The 25,734-nt window shown below is 33.8% G+C and overlaps 1 protein-coding gene across 7 annotated transcripts in view; it reads right to left on the reverse strand.

The window, feature by feature from the left end:
- Window positions 1-296: 296 nt before the first annotated feature.
- The window catches only part of ACC (acetyl-CoA carboxylase), a 139,535-nt gene continuing 114,097 nt past the window's right edge, over window positions 297-25,734 (reverse strand). For all 7 annotated transcript variants that reach the window (XM_072533124.1, XM_072533123.1, XM_072533118.1 and 4 more), the window contains 14 exons: window positions 23,817-24,053; window positions 23,063-23,468; window positions 21,653-21,882; window positions 19,861-20,128; window positions 16,669-16,877; window positions 16,470-16,613; window positions 15,437-15,557; window positions 13,727-13,920; window positions 11,389-11,524; window positions 11,153-11,330; window positions 10,588-10,936; window positions 9,801-9,971; window positions 9,558-9,701; window positions 297-6,319 (listed from right to left, as the gene is read on the reverse strand). In XM_072533124.1, the coding sequence (XP_072389225.1) occupies window positions 6,200-6,319; window positions 9,558-9,701; window positions 9,801-9,971; window positions 10,588-10,936; window positions 11,153-11,330; window positions 11,389-11,524; window positions 13,727-13,920; window positions 15,437-15,557; window positions 16,470-16,613; window positions 16,669-16,877; window positions 19,861-20,128; window positions 21,653-21,882; window positions 23,063-23,468; window positions 23,817-24,053 (2,907 nt within the window). In that variant the 3' untranslated portion in view covers window positions 297-6,199. The remainder of the gene's footprint in view (window positions 6,320-9,557; window positions 9,702-9,800; window positions 9,972-10,587; window positions 10,937-11,152; window positions 11,331-11,388; window positions 11,525-13,726; window positions 13,921-15,436; window positions 15,558-16,469; window positions 16,614-16,668; window positions 16,878-19,860; window positions 20,129-21,652; window positions 21,883-23,062; window positions 23,469-23,816; window positions 24,054-25,734) is intronic.

Raw genomic sequence — 25,734 nt, forward strand, 5'->3', positions numbered from 1 at the left:
TGCGTTGAAGACCAGGCAATTTTATTTACACTACTAAAGAGATCGAAATTATTAATGAAGGTGCGAAAATATTACGGAGAAATGGGACTGACGTTTTTGGGATCCTGATGCAGAATGGGGATGTAAATATGAAATTGTGTCGTGAAATCATCAAATATTGTCATCGTCTTTCTCTCATATTTCACAGAGCTTTTGATTTTTGCCGAAGACCCAGTATTGAAGTCGAAGTTATCATCGATTTGTGCTTCCAATGAATTTTGATACTTTCTATATAAAATAATGGGTATATAAAGGCAAACATTAAAATACTTTATTAACAAATAAAATATTAACAAATATTAACAACAAAATTGACAAAATTGAGGGAAATAAATAAACAAATACAAGTTACTTACAAGCATTCTAATCAAAGATAATAGGTCTAAAATTTTGTTATACAAAAATAATTGCTTTATATCCAAATATATACATAATCGAGCAGAACGACTAGGTGTTATAAAGGTGAATTTGAGTAAGATACAAAACGTACAACAATCATCATTCACTATTTTTAAATAATTCAATATTGAAATCTAGTTTTCATACATTATTGGAAATGAATGTTCAATCCAAACAAACATTATAAATCTAATGAAGTCGCTACAATAAATATGATTCAGAACAAAAAAGTATAAGTAGGCACAATATGAAGGGGATTTTAAAAATATTTGTGTGAAGTTAATCATTCACTTGTCATCGATATGTTACTGCTTTCCAGCATGTTGGATCTGTGACACTCGAGGTCTTTTGAGAGAAAACATTTGCTATTGTTCTGTGCCAGGACCTGGAGTGGAGGATATATACAGGGCTGGACCTTCGAGAAAAGAACAGGAACAAGACATATAGGTTACGTAAAATCTATTCAGGAATGTCTCAATACAAACTGGAATACTTGGCACATCTTGGAGAAATGTAATGGGGCTTCATTGTCCCTTGAATTTGGTTTATATTTTTTGGGTAGTTCTTGAGATATTTTGAAATTTTAATATCTTCTACACTATAAATATCATCAACAGCTATTCCATCCACCGTCTAACGTTAACCTTCCGTAAGTGTGTCCATTCATTTCTGTTCGTTTGTTTACTTCTCTCACAAGTCCCCGGACAAACTATTAGATGCACTTCTGTTTTTTAATAATTTATTGTTTTATACGAGTTTATGTTCAGTACTTTCACATACATGAAATGGATTTTTATTCAGGAAATTTATTATATATTTCGTATTTGTATTTTGTCAGATCTGGCAATACTGTGTTAATCAATTCTTGTAGGACTGTAATCAAGTCTAAACCTGCCCCATCACGTTCGCGGGTGCTACAGTTGTACGCTTTCGTCATGGGTAAAAAACGCGATCTTTCACCACATAAAAAAGCTTAACTAAAGCTTTCATCAATGCTAAAATATTTTCAATCCGCAAAATTGGAGGTTTCTGAAGCTAGTGTACAACGCATAAAGAAGAAGATTGAATCAGGGGAAGAACTGAGATCACATCGAAAGAAAAAATGCGGCAGAAATCCTATTTTTCTAGAAATAAGGTCAGACAAATCTTTAATTTGCCTAGATAACAGATTTGCTACCACAAAATTGATCAAATTGCAATTCCAAGATGTCCGTAAGAATGCTTTTGAACGTACTGTGCGAAGACAATTAAAAGATTTGGGTTTTAAGGCCTGCCGCCCCTCCAGGAAACCCAAGTTAACACTGGGTTGAATTGGTTAACTCTGAATTGGGCCAAAAAGTGGCGTGATAAAGATGTGGACTTCTGGAGATCGACAATTTCTTCACAAATAATGCATGTAACCATTTAACCAACAGAAAGACCAGAAAATTATTTTTCTATTGTTGTCAGGTCTGCTTCAGTGATAAAAGCACATTAAAAATTTCGCAGAACAAAGCTCAGTTTGTGAGTTGTCGTCATGGAGAAAAATTAAGTACCCTACAAAAGTGATGATTTGGTCAGTGATTAGCGGCAAGAGTACTGGACGTCTGTACGTGGTATAGGAAATGATGCGGCAAAACCAGTAAAAAGATGTCTTGCAAAGGCGGTTAATTCCACAGCTCCAAGACTGGTTTCCCAATGAGGGACCATTTATTTTTATGTAAGATGGAGCTCACTGCTGGACTTGGATTTGAGGAACTCTTAAGAACAGCTGAAGATAGACAAACGTTTGCCACCATAACCGCTAACCTCCATTGATGGAGACGGCACTTGAAGAAGAAGAGCTCACTGCCATAGAGCACGGTCTATCAAAACTTTTTTTGCAGAACAAAACATCCCTTTGTTGGATCGGCCGGGTAACAATCCCATAGAAAATGTTTACGAGTTGATGAAAAGAAAGGTGGATAAAGATATGATCACAGACAAAACGCAGCTCTTAGAAAAAATAATTTTCAAATGGAATTATCATCTTCAAATGCAGGAGACAGTACAAGTTTGCATTGATAGTATGCCGCACAGAATTAAAGCTCTAATGGCAGCTAAAGGTGGCTCACTTTAACTCAACATTCAATTGTCGTTATTTCTGTTTTCTTCAAGAGTCAATAAATACATATTTGTTCATTAATAATGTTTTTTTCTTGTGACAAAATATAGACAATTAAATTGACAACCAAACAACATATTTTATAAAATCTTATAGTGCATCTAACAATTTGACCAAGGACAGTATTTGCTCTGGGTCTTTCCATGTGACCTGTCACAACTTGGGCATCGGCTGTTGTCGTAAGTGAAAGTGACATAAAATAGCGGTTGCCGATAAACGATAAGACTTATGTGTGTACCAATTAAAAAATAGGTATACAATCCCTTTTTACACAGTACATGTTCTCTTCTTCGACTTTCGCCAGTCCACTAGTATACAGCTTGTACAGTTTATATTTAACATTTCAAAATTATCAGTAAGATATATTCAAATTATCTCTGTGATATAATCGGCTGGATAACAATGGTTTCACCTATAGTTAATAGTCGAGTGCTTCTTTTAATTTAGAATACTTTATTGATGAATTGAATTCTATTTAACTACACATAAAAAGAACCCATACACGTTTCTGATGTCGGCCTTTTAATTAGATATAAAAAAGTATGAGCGATGTATACTTTTTGAGTTTCCTAGATGTGCTTGGAGATCTCTTTCATTTATTATCTTACCAACTAAGTGTAGTTATCTTATCAACCGAGAGATGGAGTGACATAAAAGACAAACTAGATAAAGAATAATAACTGGAGATATATTACTTTATCCTCAATGAATTTGACCAAAGGTCTAAAAGACATCTGAACCACACGAATTATTAGTTTTTTGTGGGTTTTAAGTAACGCATACTGTAGATGGATAATGTACGGGAGATGTAGATCTGCGAAGACGAGTGATGGTTAGGGTGATACACGAAGCTCGGTCGGCACAAGTCACTCATCCTGTAGACCATATTATTCTCAGATGTATTAATTCGATTATTATCTTGCTTATTGCAGTTACTAATTATTATTAATGATCTTTGTATCTTCCATTGCCATATAAAATAGTAATTTATTCGCGCCCTTCTTCCACTTAAGGTTGTACAATTTTGAACATGAATACTCTACACTTACAAACAAAACGTACAATAACACGTTAAAGTACAACAATTAATAAAAAAAATGTTCCTTTAGGATTATCGTTAAATAAACATGTAAAGTAAATCGTTTGAAAAATACCCAAGTAAAGGAAACGGTTTTTGAGACAAGACATAAAACGTGGGTAGAAAATAGCTACTAATTCTTGTGTAGGTCATTATCATTTTTCTGAGATATTAAATTGTTGACATTCCATTTCTCTGAAGACATTTGTGTTCAATTTTTTTTCTCTGAAGAAAATTTTTTTCAATCGACTGGTTGTAGTACACAAAATCGTATAAATGTCCCCTGCTATTAATGCATCATACTAATATAGGCAACCAAACTTGCATGTAAGCAAAATATCAAGTACTCTTTTAATCACTACCTGTCAGTGTCATTTATTTATTGGTTGCCTAGCCACGATTTAAATTATTATTATAAGATAGATATTGACAAAGATGTGTATTGAACCGTTACAGAAATAGCCCATATCATTAACACATTAGTTAAATACCTATTAAGAATTCTGCTCTTTACTTATGTAGATATTACCGGAAAAATCTACTCGCGTGTGCCTACCTACTTTATAACTATCAATAATGAGACGAATTTTATAAAAAAAAAAACTATCAGAAGGTAACTACAAGAGATTCTTATAAAAATATACATTTTAATATCAAAACTAGCACCTCTATTCTTATAGGCTTAAGTTACTTAAAATATCTAACTACTTTTTCATTTGTTTTTATAACGACAAGATATTGTTCGAACGAAACTCATTAAAGTATATTCTAATAATAAAAGAAAATATTATGGAATTATTCTTTATAAAACTGAAGTGTCAATAAACCAAGCCCCATATTATTTATCAGTCTAACTTGCAATTAATCTTGAGACAGTGGAATATATTGCTGACAAATTATAGCCATCTAATATTTGTTTATTTCATAGTAGTTGTATAAACTTTTGTGTTGAATGAAAAGTCCTATACAGTCGTGAACGGTGTGGTTGATCCTGCCGTTTCTCTACAAGACAAATATATCTCGAATATCACCAGAAGGTAACATTACACGGTGATTCCATCAAATTATGTACATTACGACTAACCACGGCAACGAAAACGACCATTTTTATCATTAATGAGTTCTTTGCTAGAGCGGAAAAAATATTTGAACTTACTGAATTTTTTTTTGCGTACGGAACGTAGAGATACTCAGAAACTGACCAACAAGTATTGCGTTCAAACGAAGAAATCTTTGAAAAGTACATAAACATTTGATACTGGAAGTAGTTTTTGTACTAATTTGTTTTGTTTATGGAATTATGTGCTGAATTGGGACATTAAATTTCATTGTAAGTGCTTTGCTCCATTTATTCATTGTCGTAAGTTAAAGAAAGATAAATATCATACAATCGGTAAATAAAAGAATATGAGATAAATTTTGTCTCGAGATAGATGCAATGATATATGATGGCAGATAACAGTTACAACTTTTCAAGATAACCAACTGAAACCATGACGTCACATTAATATATTAGTTCTGCTGTAACGATGTGCTGGACGTTCAACAGTTCGAACCGTGGAAGTGTCGATAATCGCGCACCCATTTTCACGACGACACGACGAGGTGGGATCCAAAGAGACTATTTAAGGCGAGTGACTGGCGGAATTAGATTAGTCTTGTGTCTTGTGGCTAACGCTCTAGACTCACTGGCTCGCTGGTGTATTGAATCTGCGAGCCGACCCGGACAGAGAGACTTCCGTACTGAGGATTATACTCTGTCCTCAATCAAGCAGAACCCGTGGGTATCGTGCATTGAACGTTACCGTATAGCGTGGATCTGCACAACCGAATATTTCGATTGCGAGTGCGTTTGGCGCTTCCGCTGGATTGAAGTGGAAGCGAGTACAAGTCTGCGTGCGATTGAATTCGCTTATTTCATTTTGTTTGTTTGTTAGTAATAATAATTTTTCTTTTACAGGCGTCCGTCGGGGAATTCACTCTCGCGGGATTCAGACGGGGACATAAAATACATTTTATTTTTATTTGTTATTTTTATATATACGTTGAAACTAATAGTTTTATTTTTATTTCAACCTGTGTTTTACTGAGTGTGTCGCTCCGTTACACTGCAATCCGTAAAATGTCAATAAAGGCAACTAGAATAATATCTGCGTATATTTAGTATTTACTACTGCAAGTACAAGTGAACTATCATGTTTATTGACATTCGTTTTGCGTTTAGATGTCTACTCTTCGGTGTTATAGCGTCACCTGCATACCTAACCAACAATCTAAAAATCTTAAGGATGGCGTACCCAACTTCAGATTGATAGTAATTAAATTCGACTTTAAATAAATTGTTAAAAAACTCAGTTTTCCTAATTTATTCTATGTTTGGTGTAACTTTATTGGGAAAACATAGAAATCTATTGATAATATCAAATAAAAAATGAAACTAACTACATAGTTTTGTTTTTGCTTACTCGTTGCCGTATTATTAAATAAAAATTCCCTGAAGTATAAAATTCTAAGAAAATATCAGTCCTATTTTGTACAAACTAATCTATATTTTCTAGCGAACCCAATTGGGATAGTGTTCGTATCACTTCTGCTTTTTGGTTGTCACTTAGTTTTTCTATTATAGCTACGACCGCATCCAATGCGACATCTGGACAATCCTATAACAAAAATTATACAAAATTATACATCTATTGGTTAAAACAATAAACGGTGCGTGGCACTTGGGGAGTGCCGACAGAAGTGAATACGTCTTATAGCGCGTTATTACTATATGGATTAATGAAATTTTATGTCTGCTTATTACTGAATTGTTAATATTTTTTTTAATAACACCAGACATTTAAGTTCTTTAAAATGTAAAAAATCTTAATTTTTTTCTTTAAAAATTTTGTTTAATACATACTTCATTTTGATTATCAGTATAGTTCAACATAATGGACTTATAAAAAACAAAAACCGGATGTGGCACTCTGGGAGTGACCGAGAAGGGGAAGCATATCTTTCCATTGAAAAAACAAAAGACTGTACACTGGACTCCACAAAAAATCACATTAACAAATCTGGTTATGGTACAGGTGACAGAACCCGACCATTTATTGGAGTTTAAGCAGCAATATATGGCGTATTATGGGCGTACGTTATATAGCAGAAGGAGTAGGGTGAAAGGCGGGTTTCGACGCTTTATAATCGAAACACACCAGCGAACCCTTACCAACCCGCACTGAGGCAGCGTGGTAAGGTACGCCTCATAACCCCTGAACCTCCATAAACAAGACATTCAAATCATGGCCCTCATTCTCCGTAAGAGTTGAAACAGCCCCGAAATGGGTAGCTTCCGGGATCAAGCCAGGAGTGCAAAGGGTGCTAAGAATCTGCGGAGTCTAAACCGCTACCCAAATAAAACAACAACGTTATATATAGCGACATATAATTGTCGCTCGCTATTAAATCAATCCAGACTTGTAGAACTGGAAAAAGAAACAGAAAACATAAAATGGGAAGTCATAGGAATCAGCGAAGTAAGACGGAAAGATGAAGAGAAGAAACCATTCTACTACCGAGGCACATCAACGGGCAGAACAGGCGGTATTGGATTCCTAATCAACAAGAAATGGAATCAAATAGTAGAAATAACTAGTATCTCGTATAAAGTAGCTAGCTTAACCCTACAACTATCAAAGAGATACAATATACAAATTATACAAATATACGCCCCAACGATTATTCACACTGACGAAGAAATAGAGGAACTCTACAGTAACAAGTAGAACTAAAGCACTAAATAACAATAAAAGTCACTTCAAGTATTTAATTGGTGACTTTAATGCCAAAGTGGAAAAGAAAAACGACAAGAAAAGTCGTGGGAAAGTATGGAGTCGGTGATAGAAATGGGAGGGGGGAAAAACTGGTTCAATTTGCACACTACCAAAACATGCTAATTGGAAATACATTCTTTAAGAAAAAATCGAACAGAAAATGGACTTGGGTAGCACTAAATGGAATCACTAAGAACGAAACTGACTTCATTCTAACCAACAAGATTGCTACAATAAAAGATGTCAGTGTAATAAATAAATTTCAAATACGCAGCGACCATAGACTAATCAGAGCAAAAATTGTTCTAGATCTGAAACTAGAAAAAATAAAATTAATCACAAAACCAAGAGTAACCGGTATAAATATTAACAATCTTAAAGAAAACTCAGAACTATCAAAGGACGAATGATGAAAGATTACATGACCAAATCGACAGCTCTCAATTAAAGAAAATCATCCTTGATAGTGCCAAAGAAATCGGAGGCCCACAACAACAAAATGAACATAGTAAACTGTCTGATAAAACTAAAATAATGCTAAAACAAAGAAGGAAAATGAAAGTAACAGACAATACAATACACAGAACTTTGTAAGACAATAAGGAAGGAAGTGTTAAGGAACATATAAGAAAATACAATGAAAGACTGGTAGAAAATGCAATCGAAAATAGGAAAAACTATAAGAAAAAAAGAAAAGCGTTAATCATTGGGAAGAAGCAAATCGTTGCTCTAACAAACGAAAACACCAGAATTACAAACAGAAATGAAATAATACAACTCGTGACTAAATTTTACAGCGAACTATACCAGGTCCCTGACACACTTGGAGAAGTAATCAGTAACCAAAAATCTGTATCAGAAGTCCTTCCGGAAGAAGTAGAATCGAGAATTACAAAAATTAAAAGCGGTAAAGCAGCTGGAATAGATGGTATAACCGTGGAACTGCTTAAATACGCTGGCAATAAAACCTGGAAAATCTTAGCAGGCATATTTACGGACTGCCTTAAGATCGAAATGCATACCAGACCACTGGAATACAACAAATATAATTCTAATTCATAAGAAAGGTAGCAAAGAGGATATCAAAAGCTATAGGCCTATAAGTCTACTACCAATCATATAGAAGATATTCACAAAGATCATCAACAACAGATTAACAAACGAATTAGATGCTGCACAGCCGAGAGAGCAAGCTGGTTTCAGAAGTGAATTCAGTACCATGGATCATATTCACACACTTCGAGAACTAATGAGTAGAGCTAAATAATATGAAATACCGCTAGCATTAACCTTCATAGATTTCGCGAAGGCTTTCGAAGCTATATATCCCAAGGCAGTAATCGAAGCTTTGACCAACCAAAGAATTGACAAACCGTACATAGAAACTTTAGCAAATATATGCAGACAAGCAAAAGCTAAGATAAAAATTCATGAAAACACTCCAGAATTTCCCAATTCTCCGACAAGGAGACGCAATATTAGCAAAGCTCTTCACATTGACGGAGAATACCTTAGCCATTTAAGATTTGCAGACGACATCGTTCTGATTGCTAATAATCCTGCAGAACTACAAGAACTTATAAGCGACCTAAATGCAGCCATGAATTTGGCCTAAAAATGAACTTGACAAACAGAAGAATGAAACTGGCTTGGGCATCTTTTGGTAGAAATACAGTTATATTCAAATCGAAGACGCCAATCCACCTGAAGAAAAAAGCATTCAATCAGTGTATACTACCAATCATGACATACGGCTGCGAAATTTTGACACCAAAGAAAGAGATATTATCGAAACTCAAAGTCACTTAAAGGTCAATGGAGCGATACACGCTAGGTATAATAAAGAGAGATCGAAAAAGAATAAAATGGATCAGACAGAAAACCAAGGTTACTGATGTAATCCATAGAATTAAATCCTTAAAATGGCAGTCGGCTGGACATTTAGCGAGAACTGACAATAGGTGGTCCACTAGAATTACACTGTGGTATCCAAGAGGCGTGAAGAGACCAAGAAGACGTCGAAGAGAATATAAAAAATAAATGTTGGCATATATATACAGCGAAAAATTCCAAGTCTTACCTCTAAAGTAGATTTAATATTATTGAGAACTGCGTCTTTCTTTACAGCATGTATATTGTGGCTTATAATGGATTCGTGTGATGGTTTCTGTAACTGCTCTTCGATCCATTGAACTACCACTTCATTCTTGTCCCATTTGTATCCCTAAAAATACAAACAATTTTTTTATTGGTCACATGGCAAATAGGATAATTATTATATATTGTAGGATATTGTTTACGCATACTTAATGCTTGAACTCACCTCAGAGGCACCTTTATCTTCCACAAACCATCTCCTGAGCATTGCTTCACCTTGTCCTACTGCCAATTCTGGTTGGACTTCCATAAGTGCTTTGATTACTCTTTCTTCTAGAAGACGTCTCCTTAATCGCCAATAGATTATTTTCCTAGATTTTCTCCACGGTACGATTTCCTAAAATATATTTTTTATTATTTTTATTTTATTTATTATTTTTATTTTTTTTTTACACAAGATTTATATACATTTCACATTACAGAATCTTATATACTAAAACGCTAAGCCCTTTTCTTGTCCACCAATTTACTCAAAAACCATATTAGATAATTAAAATATTTTTTCGGAATATTATTAGTATTACGTATGAGATTGTCAAGATATACTTTTGGTACAAAAATTCACTTCCGGTTTTGAGATGACCGGAAGTTAAAATTTACTTTAAGTTTTAGACCCCACAATGTATATATGGATCGAAAGGTCTCGTCGAGACGAATCTAAATTTGTACTTCTGGTTGCGATCCGACACCGGAAGTGACCCGAAACGCGCATAAAACGTCAAGATAGAGCAAATCTGACACCGGATTCGTGATCAGCATGCAAAATTAACTGCTAAATGATAACATTGTAACAAAAAACATTGTTTTCGACGAAATGTTATGTATATTCTGCTTATATTGTTTGTATTGATCTCTTAATTTTTCTCGCAAAATAAAAATCTTATTTAAAAAACTTGATGTCGAGTTGGTCCGCTAGTAGAACAACTGAATCAAAAGATTAAAAGTGTACTTACATTGATAGCTCCTTTCTCTAACATCCTCTCAGGAGTATCGTGCAGATCTGCGAAATGTACCGACACTTGATGGTACATAGGTAAAAGGAAGTTTTCTCTTTGTTGGATTTTCTTTTCTAGCCCAACTACTTCTGGAGGTTTAGGCCTTTCGACGGTGGCAGTGATGCTGGCGGATCGTTCACGAGGTTGTGTAATGCTAGCAGAACGATCTCGAGGAAGCTCTCTCATTATCTGGTTGACTTGCTCGTCTAACTCTTTGACGGTTGGATCTATGCGGTGGATAGCTTTGACCAAGTCCTTTTTGCGGAATTTAATTTCGACTATACCTTCGGGTTCCAAAATGCCACCCCTGAAACATTTAAATGTAGAGTACACTCCATAAAAACACAATCTCATACTGGACATATTGGGTGACACGTGCATTTTAATACAGCAAAAATATTTTACAATAAAAAATATGAAAATCAAATTGCTCTTCTTTTCATTATCATTTCTAGACTTAATTATAAAGTAATCCTACAATTTTGTTCTGATGAAACTAAATGATCATTGAAATCCAACTGACCTGCTATCATTATCTGCAAACATCTCCATATACCTAGAATTAATAGTTGGATCTACGACGGCCCAAGCTCCTCCTCGAAGTTCACCATTAGGAGGAATATATATGATAATTGGTTGTTTGTATTCCCTCAATCCGTCCACGATATAAGCACCAAATTTGACAATCTGTTCGTACATATCTGAAAAGTGTAAAAATAAATCAGTATTGCATATAAATTCATTGTAACGTAAATATACCTTTCATTCCTCCACTGAAACCTCTCCAATTGGCGAAGATTATTAATGGGAGGTCTTCTCTAGAAAAGTCTTTAATAGCTTGAGCGGTTTTGTAAGCAGAATCTGGGAACCAAACTTGACCAGCTTGAGATACGGTCTGAAACATTTTAAATATTAAGAAAATATCAATTGAATGTATTATTAGTATGGCCGTATATATGACACTTTTTAGCGATTAAAATGAACAGTAGCCATAATTCCAAACATGCTTGAATATTTGATTTTATAGTAATCATCCTGTTATGAAGAAGCCAAAGAGAAACAAAAAACAGAACAATGTCGAGAAATAGAGTAGTATCAGAGGCGATATGATAACTTTTAAGTCCATCGAAAGGTGAAGAAAATAGCTGAAAGTTCTGAAAACGCAACAGAGGAAAAATAACAGATGATGAAAGCAATCTTGCCATAACCAAAGAAGACAAAAATAAAGTATGGGAAGAATACTTGGAGAAACTTTTCCACGACCTTACAACAATACAAGAACCCATCATTGAAAAAAATTCAGAGATTTGATGAAATTCCTGCAGAACTGCTGAAGCTATTAGATGCAGAACTTCTTCTTCTTCCTTCTTGTATGTATGCTTTAAAGCCTGTTTCTTCTTCAATATTAGCCTCTTAAATTGTTTAAATTGTCGCACCATCTTTTTCTTGGTCTGCCAATACTTCTTCGTCCATTGGTGACTTATCTTGTGCTATTCATACTATCCTATCCTCTGTTCTTCTACTAATGTGCTCGTTCCACTCCTGTTTCCGTTGCAGATGCAGAACAAATACAAATAATAACTGAAATATTTAATGAAATATACAAGGCAGGAAAAATACCAGTAGAGACGCTCAAATCGGAGTTTTGCTCAATCGTACCATTGCCCAAAAAAAAACAGGAGCAAAAGCTTGTGAAGACTGTAGGACCATAAGCCTGATGAGCCATCGGCTGAAGCTGTTTTTAAGTCATCCACAAAAGAATTTTCCGGAAATGTGAGGAACAAATTGCACCCAATCAGTTTGGATTTGTGAACGCCGTTAGTACAAAGGAAGCTTTATTTAGCGTGCAGGTATTGTTTCAGAAATGTAGAGATGTCAGCTGTGATGTTTGTGCATGCCTGATTGACTACAAGAAGGCTTTCGATAGAGTCAGGCATGAACAAATGATGGAAGTGCTGAAGAGGACATGGATTGACGAAAGAGACCTAAAAATAATGGATAACCTGTATTGGAATCAATCAACGGTGCTCCGAATAAATGGAGAATATACAGATCAGGTCAAAATCTTAAGGCGAGTAAGACAGGGGTGCATAATTTCACCACTGATATTTAATCTGATTCTCTAAAAGATATTGATGAAGGCATCTCAATAAATGGAGTCAAGCTCAATAACCTGCGGTATGCAGATGATACAATAGTGTTTTCCAATACCATAGAAGGGTTGCAAAACTTAATGAACAAAATAACGGACAGGCACCCTAAGAAGATCTTGTTATGAGTCACGTCTATGTGAAGTCACGTCCAAGCAACCAATACACTTTTTATATCTGAATCCAAGCTCTCGTATTTTCATTTTAACATCTGATTTATTTCTTCTCCTAAAGCAATTGTTGATTTGATACAAGTAATTATAGAGGTTATGCAGTGCCTTCATAATTATTTCCAACTGAGGTAATTGCCATGTCATCAGCAAATGTAGCAAGAGTATCTTAATTTAGTTCGGAGAAATCTCTGGTATAAATGCATAGAACTGGTCCAACGACACTTTCTTGTGAGACACCAGCACCAATCTGTATCAAATCAAAGTATGCTTCCTGCTGTTTGATTCTTAAACATCTGTTAAATGTAAATAATTAAAGGAGTAGGGAGTACTGTTTTGGTAGGTAATAGCAATAATCCTTTTATGCTATAACTTGTCAAAAGGTTGAGAAATATCCAGGAAGACGGTGGAGCAAACTTACGTTACTATAATTTGCGAATGACCATATTTGCCAGTAGTAGAATTCTCGCCTTAAAATGAGTCAAATATTTAATTCAAGATCCTCAAATGGGCAATATTGGTTTGGGAAGAGTGTAAACGTGTACTGCAAAACGTTGATTTAAGAAAAAAAGCCTACAAAGTGTTTTAATCCTGAAAATCAACTCACACAAATTTAGTAACTACGCAAAGAGATCTTTGTGTAAATTGAGTCAACGATATGGTGAATAATCGAAGGATTTTAGAATGCGATAAGCCAAATGTATGCAGTATGACCGGTGAATAACAGAGAGGTTGAATAATAGAAGGTTTCTAGAAAAAAAGTATTAAATCTCTTACCCTTGATTCAGAATCCAAATTGGCAGGATCGGCAGGTAGCGTCAGTTCTACAGTCCTAGTTTCTACTGCAATAACTCCCACAGGTATGCCTCCCAATCTAGCTCTACCAGCAACCACGGTTTGAGCCCACGGCTGCATTATTTCCGACCAGGAACCTTTGTCGAAAAATCCACTCTCCCAAATATTGCTATCGTCTAAAATATAAAACTATTTAGATCTTTAGATTATCATATAGGCTCGCTAGACCGTATAGCAGCCTTTTGTATTTTGTAAATGTAAATTTTAAGTAAATGCCTTGTTAATATGTATACTAAAAAGAGCATTTTCTGAGTATATCTAAACGACTGCATTGTCTCGGGCGAGTACCGCTTACTTTACGTCAAAATTGACTTTTATACAGCGCTGTTAAGGAACTTTTTTGAGTACGATACAATGGCGATACACCATTTTTTTTAATTGTATTAAGAGTTTTACTGATACGATATGGATACTATGGAATAAATACATCACTCAAGTTCCGGATCTGAGATATAGATGGCGCCAGTAATAACAAATCCATATGATTTGGAGAAAGTACCAATCTTCAAATGACAGCTGCCAAGTATAGCTCAATTCCATTGTAAATTTACAAGTTACATGGTTCAAGTAATTCTATTCATGTAATTTTTTACCATTCTGGTAGCCAAAATTCGAGAGTTGTGGAAAACATTAAAAAAAATCGTGAGAAAGTTCAAAGAGAGTGTTTGCTTACAATCGATCAAAAACGACGAGTTGATATTTCAAAGCATTGCTTTTAACTTCTTCAGTGCAACAAGAAAGAGTATTTTCTTCGATACTTGACATTGAAAGAAATATAGATCGACCACTTCATTTATAACAAATCGATAATCAACTAAGTGAACAGCAGCCCAAAGAGACTAAAGAAGCAAATAGCCGTTGGAAAAGTGATAGCTTCCGCTTTTTGAAGCGAGCAAGGCATTTTGTTCGTCATTTTATAAAAAAAGGTAAAACCACCAAAACCGTTAATGGTTTGAATGGACTAGATTTGTAGTTTTATGCATTTTTCACTGTTAAACTTTATTGTTCGCTGTTGAAATCATTCCTGTAATATAGTGTAGCAGGCATCCTTCCTATTGGAATGTCAGACTTTGAAAGATTCTCGAGTATTACCGAGTTTGCCAAGTTTATCTTATGATAACTGAGGAAAGTTACTTCCATTTACCGTTAGACATATATATATATATATATATATATATATATATATATATATATATATATATATATATATATATATATATATATATATATATATATATATATATATATATATATATATATATTAAACTTAGAGCTAAGATTAGACGTAGTGAACTAGAAGTGACTAGTGAGTGTAGTAGTGTCTGGGGTCTCGGGAGACTGAGACCTCGGAAGCCCTGAAGAAGACATCAGAGAGGATGTCGAAAGCTCGGCAAAATGGATATCGACGCGGTTCAACCCGGAAGACCGGTGAGTTTAATATTAATTTTGATAATAGTATTAATCTTAGCTCTAAGTTTAATTGTACTAATCGCGGAAATCTCACGCAAAAATGTAATAATCTTCGATATTCTACAAAGAAACAGTTTCATAATAATATTTATTTTGTAATTATAGTAGTGAATATGAACATTTTATCAAAAATGATAGTAAATAAAAATACTCTGTACTTACTGGGAGATTGTCTTCCTTCCAGCATCCATCTTGGATCGTATGGTGTTTTTGTTGGAGTAAAAGTAACTTCTCTGTCGATTGGATCTACGGGACTAACTATTGGTAGGGGAGACAGTTTGTCCTAAAAACAAATATTGTTTTTAGACTCCTACTACGAGTTAATTTATATTAAATAGTATATTCAACACTTATACCATGCTTGATTTCACATATATTTCAAGATTAATTTAAGGTACTAGCAGTGGCGTCGCCTACTTCATCCCAACATTTTGAACATTCAAAATGTTTGTATTTTGAGAACGATTTCCGAAGTGGAAATTGAAACGTCAATAAACGTACTTTAACTTTTAATTGTGGCTTATTCCCATTTAAATATTAATTAATAATAACCAAGATACGCCTCAACGTACACCAATGGTGGCAGCCGAAAAGAAGACGAATTGACAGCCGAAAAGAAGACGAATTGACGTTGACAGACAAAGAGAAGTGTGCAATTTTTAATTAACCTCGGATATATTTTATAGACGATGATTAGCGTAAGACTTTCCAAATTTTCTCAATTTATATTTTACGAGTAATTTTTAATAACCCCCATATATTTTTATCCACAACGAATAGCGTGATAGCAAAAATTCGTTTATTTTTCAATTTATATTTTACGAGTAACCTCGTATATAATTAAACCTATAAATACGTATACATTCTACCATCCAGTGTTCAAAGAGAATATTCACTAAACGGTTAGGCTAGATATCCAGATTCTCATACAAAGATGTCGAGATGTAAATGTTGATGCATATGATTACTTTTTCGACTATGAGAAAGCATTTGGCACTGTTAAACCCGAGAAATAAATTGTTATTTTTTAATGACATAGGATGGACGAGACATTCAGATAATAGCTGGTTTGTCTTGGAATCAGTCAGCCGACATCAGATTTAAAGGTCGTCCTAATATGAAAGGAGTTCAAGAGGAATGTGTGTCTCGTTATCTTATGAAATAAGCGACTTTCTACAGAATGCTCTACGCTTACCTTTGGAATATATGAAAGCCATCTCAATATTGTGTAAATACCCTCTAAATCGGTTTGGTCCGTTTTGTGAGTTACACCGTTGTTGTACATTATTTGAATTCCTCCAAGTTGGTTATTAGAGGCATACACTTCTCGTCCCAGTAACTAAAAATATTAAATAAAACAGCTGTGTCTATGTTTGTAATCTTAAAAACCTTACTTTATTCAAAGCAGCATACCCGGTAAGAATAATAGGAGAATTTTCGATTTGAATAGTTCTCTGTCCTAGACGAACTAGGTAGGAACCAATACCAATGGCTCTGCAAGTTACCATCGAAATAGTAACAATTTCTTCATACGCAGCGGATGTTTCACCGGCTATCATACCGGCGTATTTTAAGTTTTCAACACCTAATCCATCCTCTTTGCCTAAAAATAAATAAACAATATTAACAATAATAATAATAATGTTTATTTACTTCCTATTATACAATATAAAACATTGTTAGAATATAATAATTCAATATAATAGAATTACAAATTGATTCTCAGTTAAATATTTTGTACAAATTTTTTAAACTAATAGTTCTTAGAAAAGGAGAAATTCCTTGATGTACCAGAGATTGTGCTCAGGGATTACACTCATTTACACTATTCAAATATTTGTTCTACAGTACCATCAGGGTGATAATATAAAATATTATTACAAAGTATATATTAAAGTATTAGTTATATGATGAATTCAATTAAAGAATGAATGTAAGCAAAATTATATTTATCAAATACGAGATTTTTTGCATTATTTTCAAAAACCTCCTTTGTAGTGTTACGATAAATATTATTAATATTGTTCTGAAGCTATTTTCTTGTGGCATTTTAAATTAATTACTATTTAACTGGGAGTAAGCCACAATTAAAGGTTAAAATACGTTTATTGACGTTTCAATTTCCACTTCGGAAATCGTTCTCAAAATACAAACATTAGTTTTTTATAAAAACAAACAAAATACTAATGTTTGTATTTTGAGAACGATTTCCGAAGTGGAAATTGAAACGTCAATAAACGTATTTTAACCTTTAATTGTGGCTTATTCCCAGTTAAATAGTAATTAAGATAAATATCATGGCCTAAAATAACCGTAAATATATTATGACTAATTCTGTTTTGTTGTAGAAATTTCGGCGAAGGATCTAGTATGATGTCGAGGTGTCCAGGTAGACCGAAATAAAACCGGTCTGAGCTTCTGGGGAGATCGCCGCCGTTCTCGAATAACAGGATTTCCTATATAATAACGGAACTTTAATTGAAGAGGACAGTGGATTTTGAAGACGCGCTCGCGATTTAAATGTTACGTTCGCCTATATAAATGATGTATCATTCGTTAAATAAATTGATATAAGTTATAGTGCTTTTAATAAATTAAAATAAGAACCTTTTAATTAAGACATTATAAATTAAATAAAGACATAGCAGTTAAATAAATATCATTTCAGTAGTATTTCGAATTTATTCAAATGAGAATCATATGTTCCACGTGACTATCAAAGAATAGTATACTATCTTTAAGTAAGACAAATTAAGAATATTGCTGAGATATCTAAATCTGTATAGTAACATTAGAGTTTTGCATACCATATCAATATGTACATCCCACTTCAAGTGACAATCAATATAAACGCCTAAATATTTGATGTATTTTTTCCTATTTATTTTAATGTACGCGTTATTTTATAATAGCTTAGATTTAATTCCAAGAAGTCGGGTAAATTATTTTTGTATATTGAAAATGGTATGAAATAAGTTTTATCAGTATTAACTGTCAGTAATTTCGTATTTAGCCATTCTAGAACCTTTATAGTTTCTGTTTCTGCTAAAGTTTTAAGTTTATTCCAAGAATCACTAGTGTAAAGTATGACAGTATCGTCGGCAAAACAAATAATTTTTCCATTTATTTGAATTGCTGTCAGATCATTTATATATATTGAAAACAGTAAAAGACCTAAAACAGTATCTTGGGGCACAACATACTCAATTATTTTTCAACATTTACTTTGTTATTAATTTTGACAATTTACGATCTATTTTTTAAATAACTTTGCAATAGTACGTACGGTATGCCTCTTATTCCAAGGTCATCTAAAGTACTGCTGATGACTAACAGTGTCAAATGCCTTAGCTAGATCCAAAAATATCGCTAAAGTAGGAGAGCCATTATCCAGTATCTTAAGTAAATAATCACTAGCAGACGTTATAACATCTGGAAGTGAAATATCCCTTCTTAAAACCAAATTGGTTTGGAGACAGCAGGTTAAACTTTGTAAACACATTGATTTACTCGTTCGGCTAAGGCCTTTTTAAAGATTTTTAGAAGGCTGGTAATAAATGATATAGGACGACAATTTTAAACCAATTTTGTATCACCTTTTTTAAATATAGGTATAATTACAGCTTTTTTAAAAAGGTCAGGACATGTACCATGTTCAAATATTTTTTTTATTAAATAAGTTGTCGGATCAATAACATAATTACAAATTATCTTTAACAGATCGGCGGAATATGACATGTATTTTTTGCAGGATCAGAAGAGGATATTTCAATATTTTTAGCAAGCGTACACCCCCTACATTAGAAAAATAATCATTAAAAATATTGCTAATATTTTGACTATCAGTGACAACTTAATTATTTTGATTTAAAATATAATTAATTTCACTTTTTGTACTATTAATATCAAATTTTTAATATTATACACAGACTTTAGAACTGTTTTTATATTTTGTAATTATTTCCATGTGAAAATATTTTTTGACTTCAATAATTAGCTTATTTAATTTATTTTTGTAAATTGTGTATTCTTTTTTTAATGTTAGGTCATCTGGGTTGTTCATAAATTTTCTGTAAAGTTCATTTTTTTTATTAACCGATTTTACTAACCTCACATTTCTTTCCTTATTTCTTTGGAATTTTTATTGATTAATGAAATGAGGGTGTCGGTAAAATTATTTAAGAAAGCATTAGGGTTATTCATATCAGAACAGTGATCCCAATTTTGAAAACTAAGATCTATTTTTAAATTATCATAATTAACTATGATCAGAAGAGCTGATAAAGTATTATTATTGATATAAAACTTACTGTTTACAAAAATGTGGTCTATACGACTACGAGAATCGCCCTGAACTCTAGTATTTTTAGAACGAAAAGTATAGTAACATGTTACTATACTTTCATGGTACTGTTAAAGTAGAAAACATAAATGCTCATATTACCGTAATGTGAAGTGCGGGACTTTCACAGTGATAACACAGTCAAAAACTCTCTTTTACTTAAAAATGATATCATGTACGTCCTCACTGTATATGCATAGAAAACTATTTTTATATTCTAAATAAGAGATTTTAAATATCTTACCTATAATATCTGTAATTTTGTATCGAGATTCTCCTTCATCTTCAATTAAAACCGCCCTCACCGAATTCGTGGAGCTTACTTTGGCATAATCTTCGGGAGTCAAGTATAAATATCTAAAGCCTCTATCCGGCTCCTTATTATCTTCCCATGCGACCCTAAAAATGGCCTTTACTTCTTCTGCTAACCCGATTCTGGCACCACTGTTAGCTGAGAGATAAATCCTTGGAATCTTTAATTTTCTTGCTATCTCACTCGCCAATCCATAAACCTAAAAGATAAAAGTATAATGTTAAAGTAGAGATCAAAAATCGAGAACTCAGGGAGCTGGTAGCCGGATTTCCTTGAATGTTTAATTGTAGACACGAAGTGAGATTAAAATACCCCTCAAGGCACCCTTCTTCTTAGAGTGCCTGTCCGTTCCGAACGTTGGCGATTGAAGTTATCATATCGACTCTGATACTCCTCTATTTCTTGACATTGTTCTGTTTTTTGTTTCTCTTTGGTTTCTCTGGTATCTTTCTTCTGACGATGGTATGTATTCTCTTATATTCTTGGAGATTTTCTTTGTGTTTTTTTTGTCTGATTCGTAAGTTCAAGTATTTCATCGATCATCCATGATTTCCGTTTCTCTGTATCTTTCTTCAGGTGTTGTTCTTTTATTTCTCTCACTGTTTCTTGTATGATTGTCAGACTTTCCTCTATAGTTCCTGCATTTCTGCATTTTAGCATATTTGTGTTTAGATTTTCACTCACCTTCAGTCGAACATTGGGATCTTTCAGTTTTCTAATATCATATTTCTTCATCGACTTACTTGTAACCATCTTCATTCTGACTTTGAAATTACCTACAACTGGTACATGATCAGAATTTATGTCTGCTCCCGGGTATGTTTTGACAGATGTACAGCTGTTCCTCTATACCTCTTATTTACTAGCATGTAATCAATCTGATTTCTTACAATCCTTCCCACATAATCCTGTGGAGATTTCCAGGTGTACAATTTTCTTGGGTGTAGCTTAAACCAGGTGTTCATTACTACTAATTGATTTGCTACTGCAAAAGATTCTCTAATGTATCTCCCCGATCTCTCCGGTTTCCTAGTCCAAATGGTCCAACTGCAGATGATATTTTGCTGGCCCCAACTTTGGCGTTGAAGTCACCCATGACAATTGTTAGATCTTGCCTTTTCAACCTTTCACGACTTGATTAATGCTATGGTAGAGTTCTTCTACCTCTTCTTCTATTCCTTCTGTTGTAGGTGCATACACTTAAATTATATTGATGTCGATTGGTCTTGCTTTGGGTTGTATGAGCATCACTCTTGCTGAGATTGGGATGAAGTTGTCAACAGATTTTGCCACTTCTTTTGTCAATATGATGCCTACGACACCTAATTCATGCTTGCGTTATCTCTTCCAGAATAATAAACGCGGTACCCAAAACATTATAATTGATAATTAAAAAAGCCTACATCGAAATGCACAAGAAAAAAACAAACAGGCCCTCACACTACTTACATATAAATAATGCGCAGAACAAAAATATAGTTTAAGAAAATAGTGAACAAACACTTACAGTATTGTCAGGTTATTGGTCAAGGGTAAAAAGAAAAAGCGAAAGACTTCTCTATTCTTCTTGAACTTTGCACGCAGAAGTCAATACTCAGAAGCTTGGGGAATGTTTATCTAAGATAATCTTTTTATATAAAGTTCAACAACAAATCAAAATAAATAAAAATCGTTTTCGTCTCTAAAAGACAATTTCATTTAACATGAACTTTTTTATAATTACCTTATCTTCGCGTGGCCCAAAAGATCCAATCAAGTAGGTAACGTCGTTGGCGATGACGATAATGTCTCTACCGGTTGGATATTCAGGTGTATACAGAGTGAGTCTCCACGCTACCATGCCTACGTTATTTTCTCCGGGCACTCTCTTTTGTTCAATCAGTCTACTTTCCGTTTCTGGGTCAAGAATGAGTTCCACGATGTCCATCAACTTGTCTGGAATTGTGATGTTTTCTAAAACAGATATAAATACATGAACGTTTTGCTGAATTTAACTCGAAGTTAAGATATGTATATGATACTAGTGATTTTGCACTAGGATTGTAGAGTATGCGACAATTGGGCATGTGAAAATTTTGTATCTCAATAGCATTGTAAGTTCCTCACACTCTGGCATCACATATTAAGTCGCAGAAATCTACATTACTAATTGTTATAGTTCAATTATTATCTGCTAGTTGGCGCCAGTGATTTGCCATTTTTAATACAAAGTAGAATTAATTTACAGATTAATAACAAATTATTAAATAAAAAGTTTCTTTATGTGGGAAAGAATATTTTAATCATTAATTTGTAGAATGAATTAGTAATAAATCAACCATATCGTTTCAAGAACAAAATATGACTGATTAAAACTTAAGTAGGTTGAAATGTCAGTTGGTAGTTCAGATTTCTCTCCTAGGTGGCGCTTACATTGAGCTTTCGCACAATTTATTTGCTTCGTTTGCTTAAATAAATTTAAATTAATTTTTCATTAATACAATGAAATGAAAACGAAAGAACATTGTGTAGGAAGCAAAAAAACTTGAATAGATGTTCCTTATAAAAGTTACTTATTTTTTATAAGGAATCCAAATCTGCAATAAAAAATGGAAATTTCCATGTAAGATTTCAAAGTTTCCTCCTCCCCGCTCTAGGGGGTATGACTGCGGGTCGTGCTTGCTGTCATTTGATAGATTTGTGAAAAATGTTGAACACCTGCTTTTCAGTTTTTCCATCCAATGTTATTTTCTCGAAATTTTCGACGGTCCCGCTTCTTTTGATACACCCTGTATATAGATGTAATAATAATTGCTGAATTAAATACCAGTTTTACTTAATTTTTCCAAAAATATTTGTTATGTAGACTTCTTACTGTTACCGCCTTTTTTTGAATTTGAATTTGACGCTCTGTCAATGTGTAATGACAGCTGACAGAGGATAGACATATAGACCACGAAGTAGGAATAAACTAAATGACATTGTGTATTATTTTTTATTCCTTAAAAAATTAAAGACATCCTTCAAATAGTAGACAGTAAAATCATTATTCAGCACATGGTGAATATGCTACTACCGAGCCGTAGAAATACTATTAAATTATGATTTTTCTTGATGGCTTTATATATTTATGTTAAAATAAAATATAGCTTACCATTCAATCTTGCTTGCGTGAATTGCTTCCACTGTAAATCCACCACTTGTCTGAACATGTCGGGGAAATCGTACACGTATGTGGTTCCGATAGATTGAGCTTGGAACCGTTTCTGTTGCAGATAATCTTTGGGAATGTATGGGGTCGAAATGGGTAAACCGTGCAGAGGGCCTTGCTTATCTCCGTAAGCTTGGAACTTGATAATACCCGTTTCGGAATCAGGTACCTCAGTATACATACTAATATCTAAATAATAACCACTGTCGTTTGCTATACACAATCGAATTTTAGACGTGTTTGCGTTAGGCGATGGCCTAATTGTTAAGTTTATTTCGGCTTGCAATACCCTTAGTTTCCATAATCGAGGTCCGTAGCGCATCACGAGATTTGTAACAGCTTCTTCAATCTGCAATACATATAAAAATTTATGTAGATTTTAACGGAAAATCGGAATTGACGAAAATATTTTTTTATACAAAATAAATCAATTCAAACTGTAATTGTTTTCACAACAATGTAATTTCTTTAGATGTTAAGATACAACTAAAATAGCGTGATAGTACTAACTCATGAAATAATCTTTTTACTATGTTATGTGATACTGGAGATTCCTTTAATGTACCTACAGTTCGTTTCGTCTGCAGTAATCACGGAGAAAAATATATTTTCTTGATAAAAATTAATCAATGCGTATTGATCAAACGACAATATTAGACAACATACAATACCGTTATTGTATGGCAAATAATCTTACCTTAGCTGGATCCATAATAACCGTTGGAATAAAATTAAGGAAAATGTGGTTGCAATCGGTTCTCTTCGATTGTGGATGCGAGAAAGCAATTTCCAATTCATCCATAGCCTCTAAAATTACTCTTTCTCCTTCGTTTTGTAAATATTCAAAAGAAGCTTCTTTGGTAATAAGATCTGAATGTCTGATAATAGATCGAATAAAGAATCGGTAATCTGTGATTTCTTTTCCACCAGCTCCCTAAAAATCAAAAAGGTAGTATGTTTAAAACACATTTTCCCACATAAAAACATTTAAAAAAAATAATATAATAAAGAAAATATTTCACTAAGCTGAAACGTTTGTTATAGATTTAACATTGACTGCAAACGTTGATGTAGCTTTAAAATTAGTGTTTCGTTAATTGAAGTTTACAACTTTTTATTTTTTTAAGTCAACTAACTTTTCTTTAAAAATTGTTTGTTAATTCACTTTGACCCCTACAGTATTAAAAACTATATATGTTTTTAATTGTGCGAAAGAGAAATTGGCTGAAATCTGGTTCTTTGAAGAGGAAATGTAGTGAAGTCACTGAAGCATCTGAAACAAGTGATTCAGTGATAACTCGCAGAGATGGAGAAGATGCAAAAGTCCACGAGATCCATTCGAGTCCCCTCAATTCCTGGAAAGGAGGTTCCTTACCAAAAAGAAATTCGGGAAAAAATAAGAAGGTATGATCCTAGCTATCTCACGTTTTATGGCTTTATTCAAGTTGACAACGAACAGGCATCAGAAGGTCAATGCGTTAATTGTCACAAAATTATTGCTAATGGGTGCTTGGTACCATCTAAATTAAAAAGACATTTGGAAAGTAATCGGCTAAACCAGGATGGTTTAGCCGATAAGGCCGAAGAAACCTTCAAACGTCGTGCTTCATTTCTTCAGGCAGGGTCATCCATAATGGAAAGAGTCTGCAAAAATGAAAACGAAAATGCCACTGAAGCATCATTTATTGTTGGTTTGCACATTGCAAAAGCTGGAAAACCCCATACTATTGCCGAGGAACTAATTAAACCGAGCGTGAAGAATATCGTACAATGCATGTTAGGTCCATATATGACCAAGAAGATTAATAATGTGCAGATGTCAAACAGCACTATAAGGAAGAGAATTTACACTATTTCAGACTTTGTAGAGAGAGAGCTTATAAAAAGATTAAAAACTTGTGAATTCATCAGTTTACAGCTTGATGAAAGTACTGACGTTGCTGGAGTTGTTGTTCTGCTTGTGTTTGTGAGGTTTTCATTCGGGATGAAAATAGAAGAAGAACTCCTTATGTGTGAAGAGCTTAAAAGTTATGCCACTGGTGAAGAAATTTTCAAGGCTATTCACGAGTATATATAAAAGAATGATATAGAGTGGAGTAAATGTGTGGATATTTGCAGTGATGGAGCGGCTGCAATGGTTGTTAAAATTAGAGGGGCGATGTCTAGAATAAAGGTAGTGGCAGAAAATGCCTCCAGCAGTCATTGAATCTTACATCGCTATTCTTTGGCAACTAAAAAGATGTCGCAAGATCTGAAAGACGTATCGGATGGTTCTGTGAAAATAGTTAACCATGTGAAGAGCCGTCCGCTTCAAGCACGCCTTTTAAAACTCACCGCTGAAGATATAGATATGGATCACTCCAATCTTTTGCTCCACACAAAGTCCGGTGGCCATCCAGGGGAACAATTTTAGGGAGATTATTTGAACTAAAAGATCCACTGATTATCACATTTGAGGAGCCTTTCATCCAAGAATTAAAAGATGTCAATTGGCTGCTAAAATTGGGATACCTTTCAGACATCTTCGAAATAATAAATAAAACCACCACTTCGCTTCAAGGCAAAGGAGGAGCACAATTGGATAAAATCAAAGCCTTGCGTAAAAAAGTTACATT

Source organism: Diabrotica undecimpunctata, chromosome 5, assembly GCF_040954645.1.
Source record: "Diabrotica undecimpunctata isolate CICGRU chromosome 5, icDiaUnde3, whole genome shotgun sequence".
NCBI classification, from domain to species: domain Eukaryota; kingdom Metazoa; phylum Arthropoda; class Insecta; order Coleoptera; family Chrysomelidae; genus Diabrotica; species Diabrotica undecimpunctata.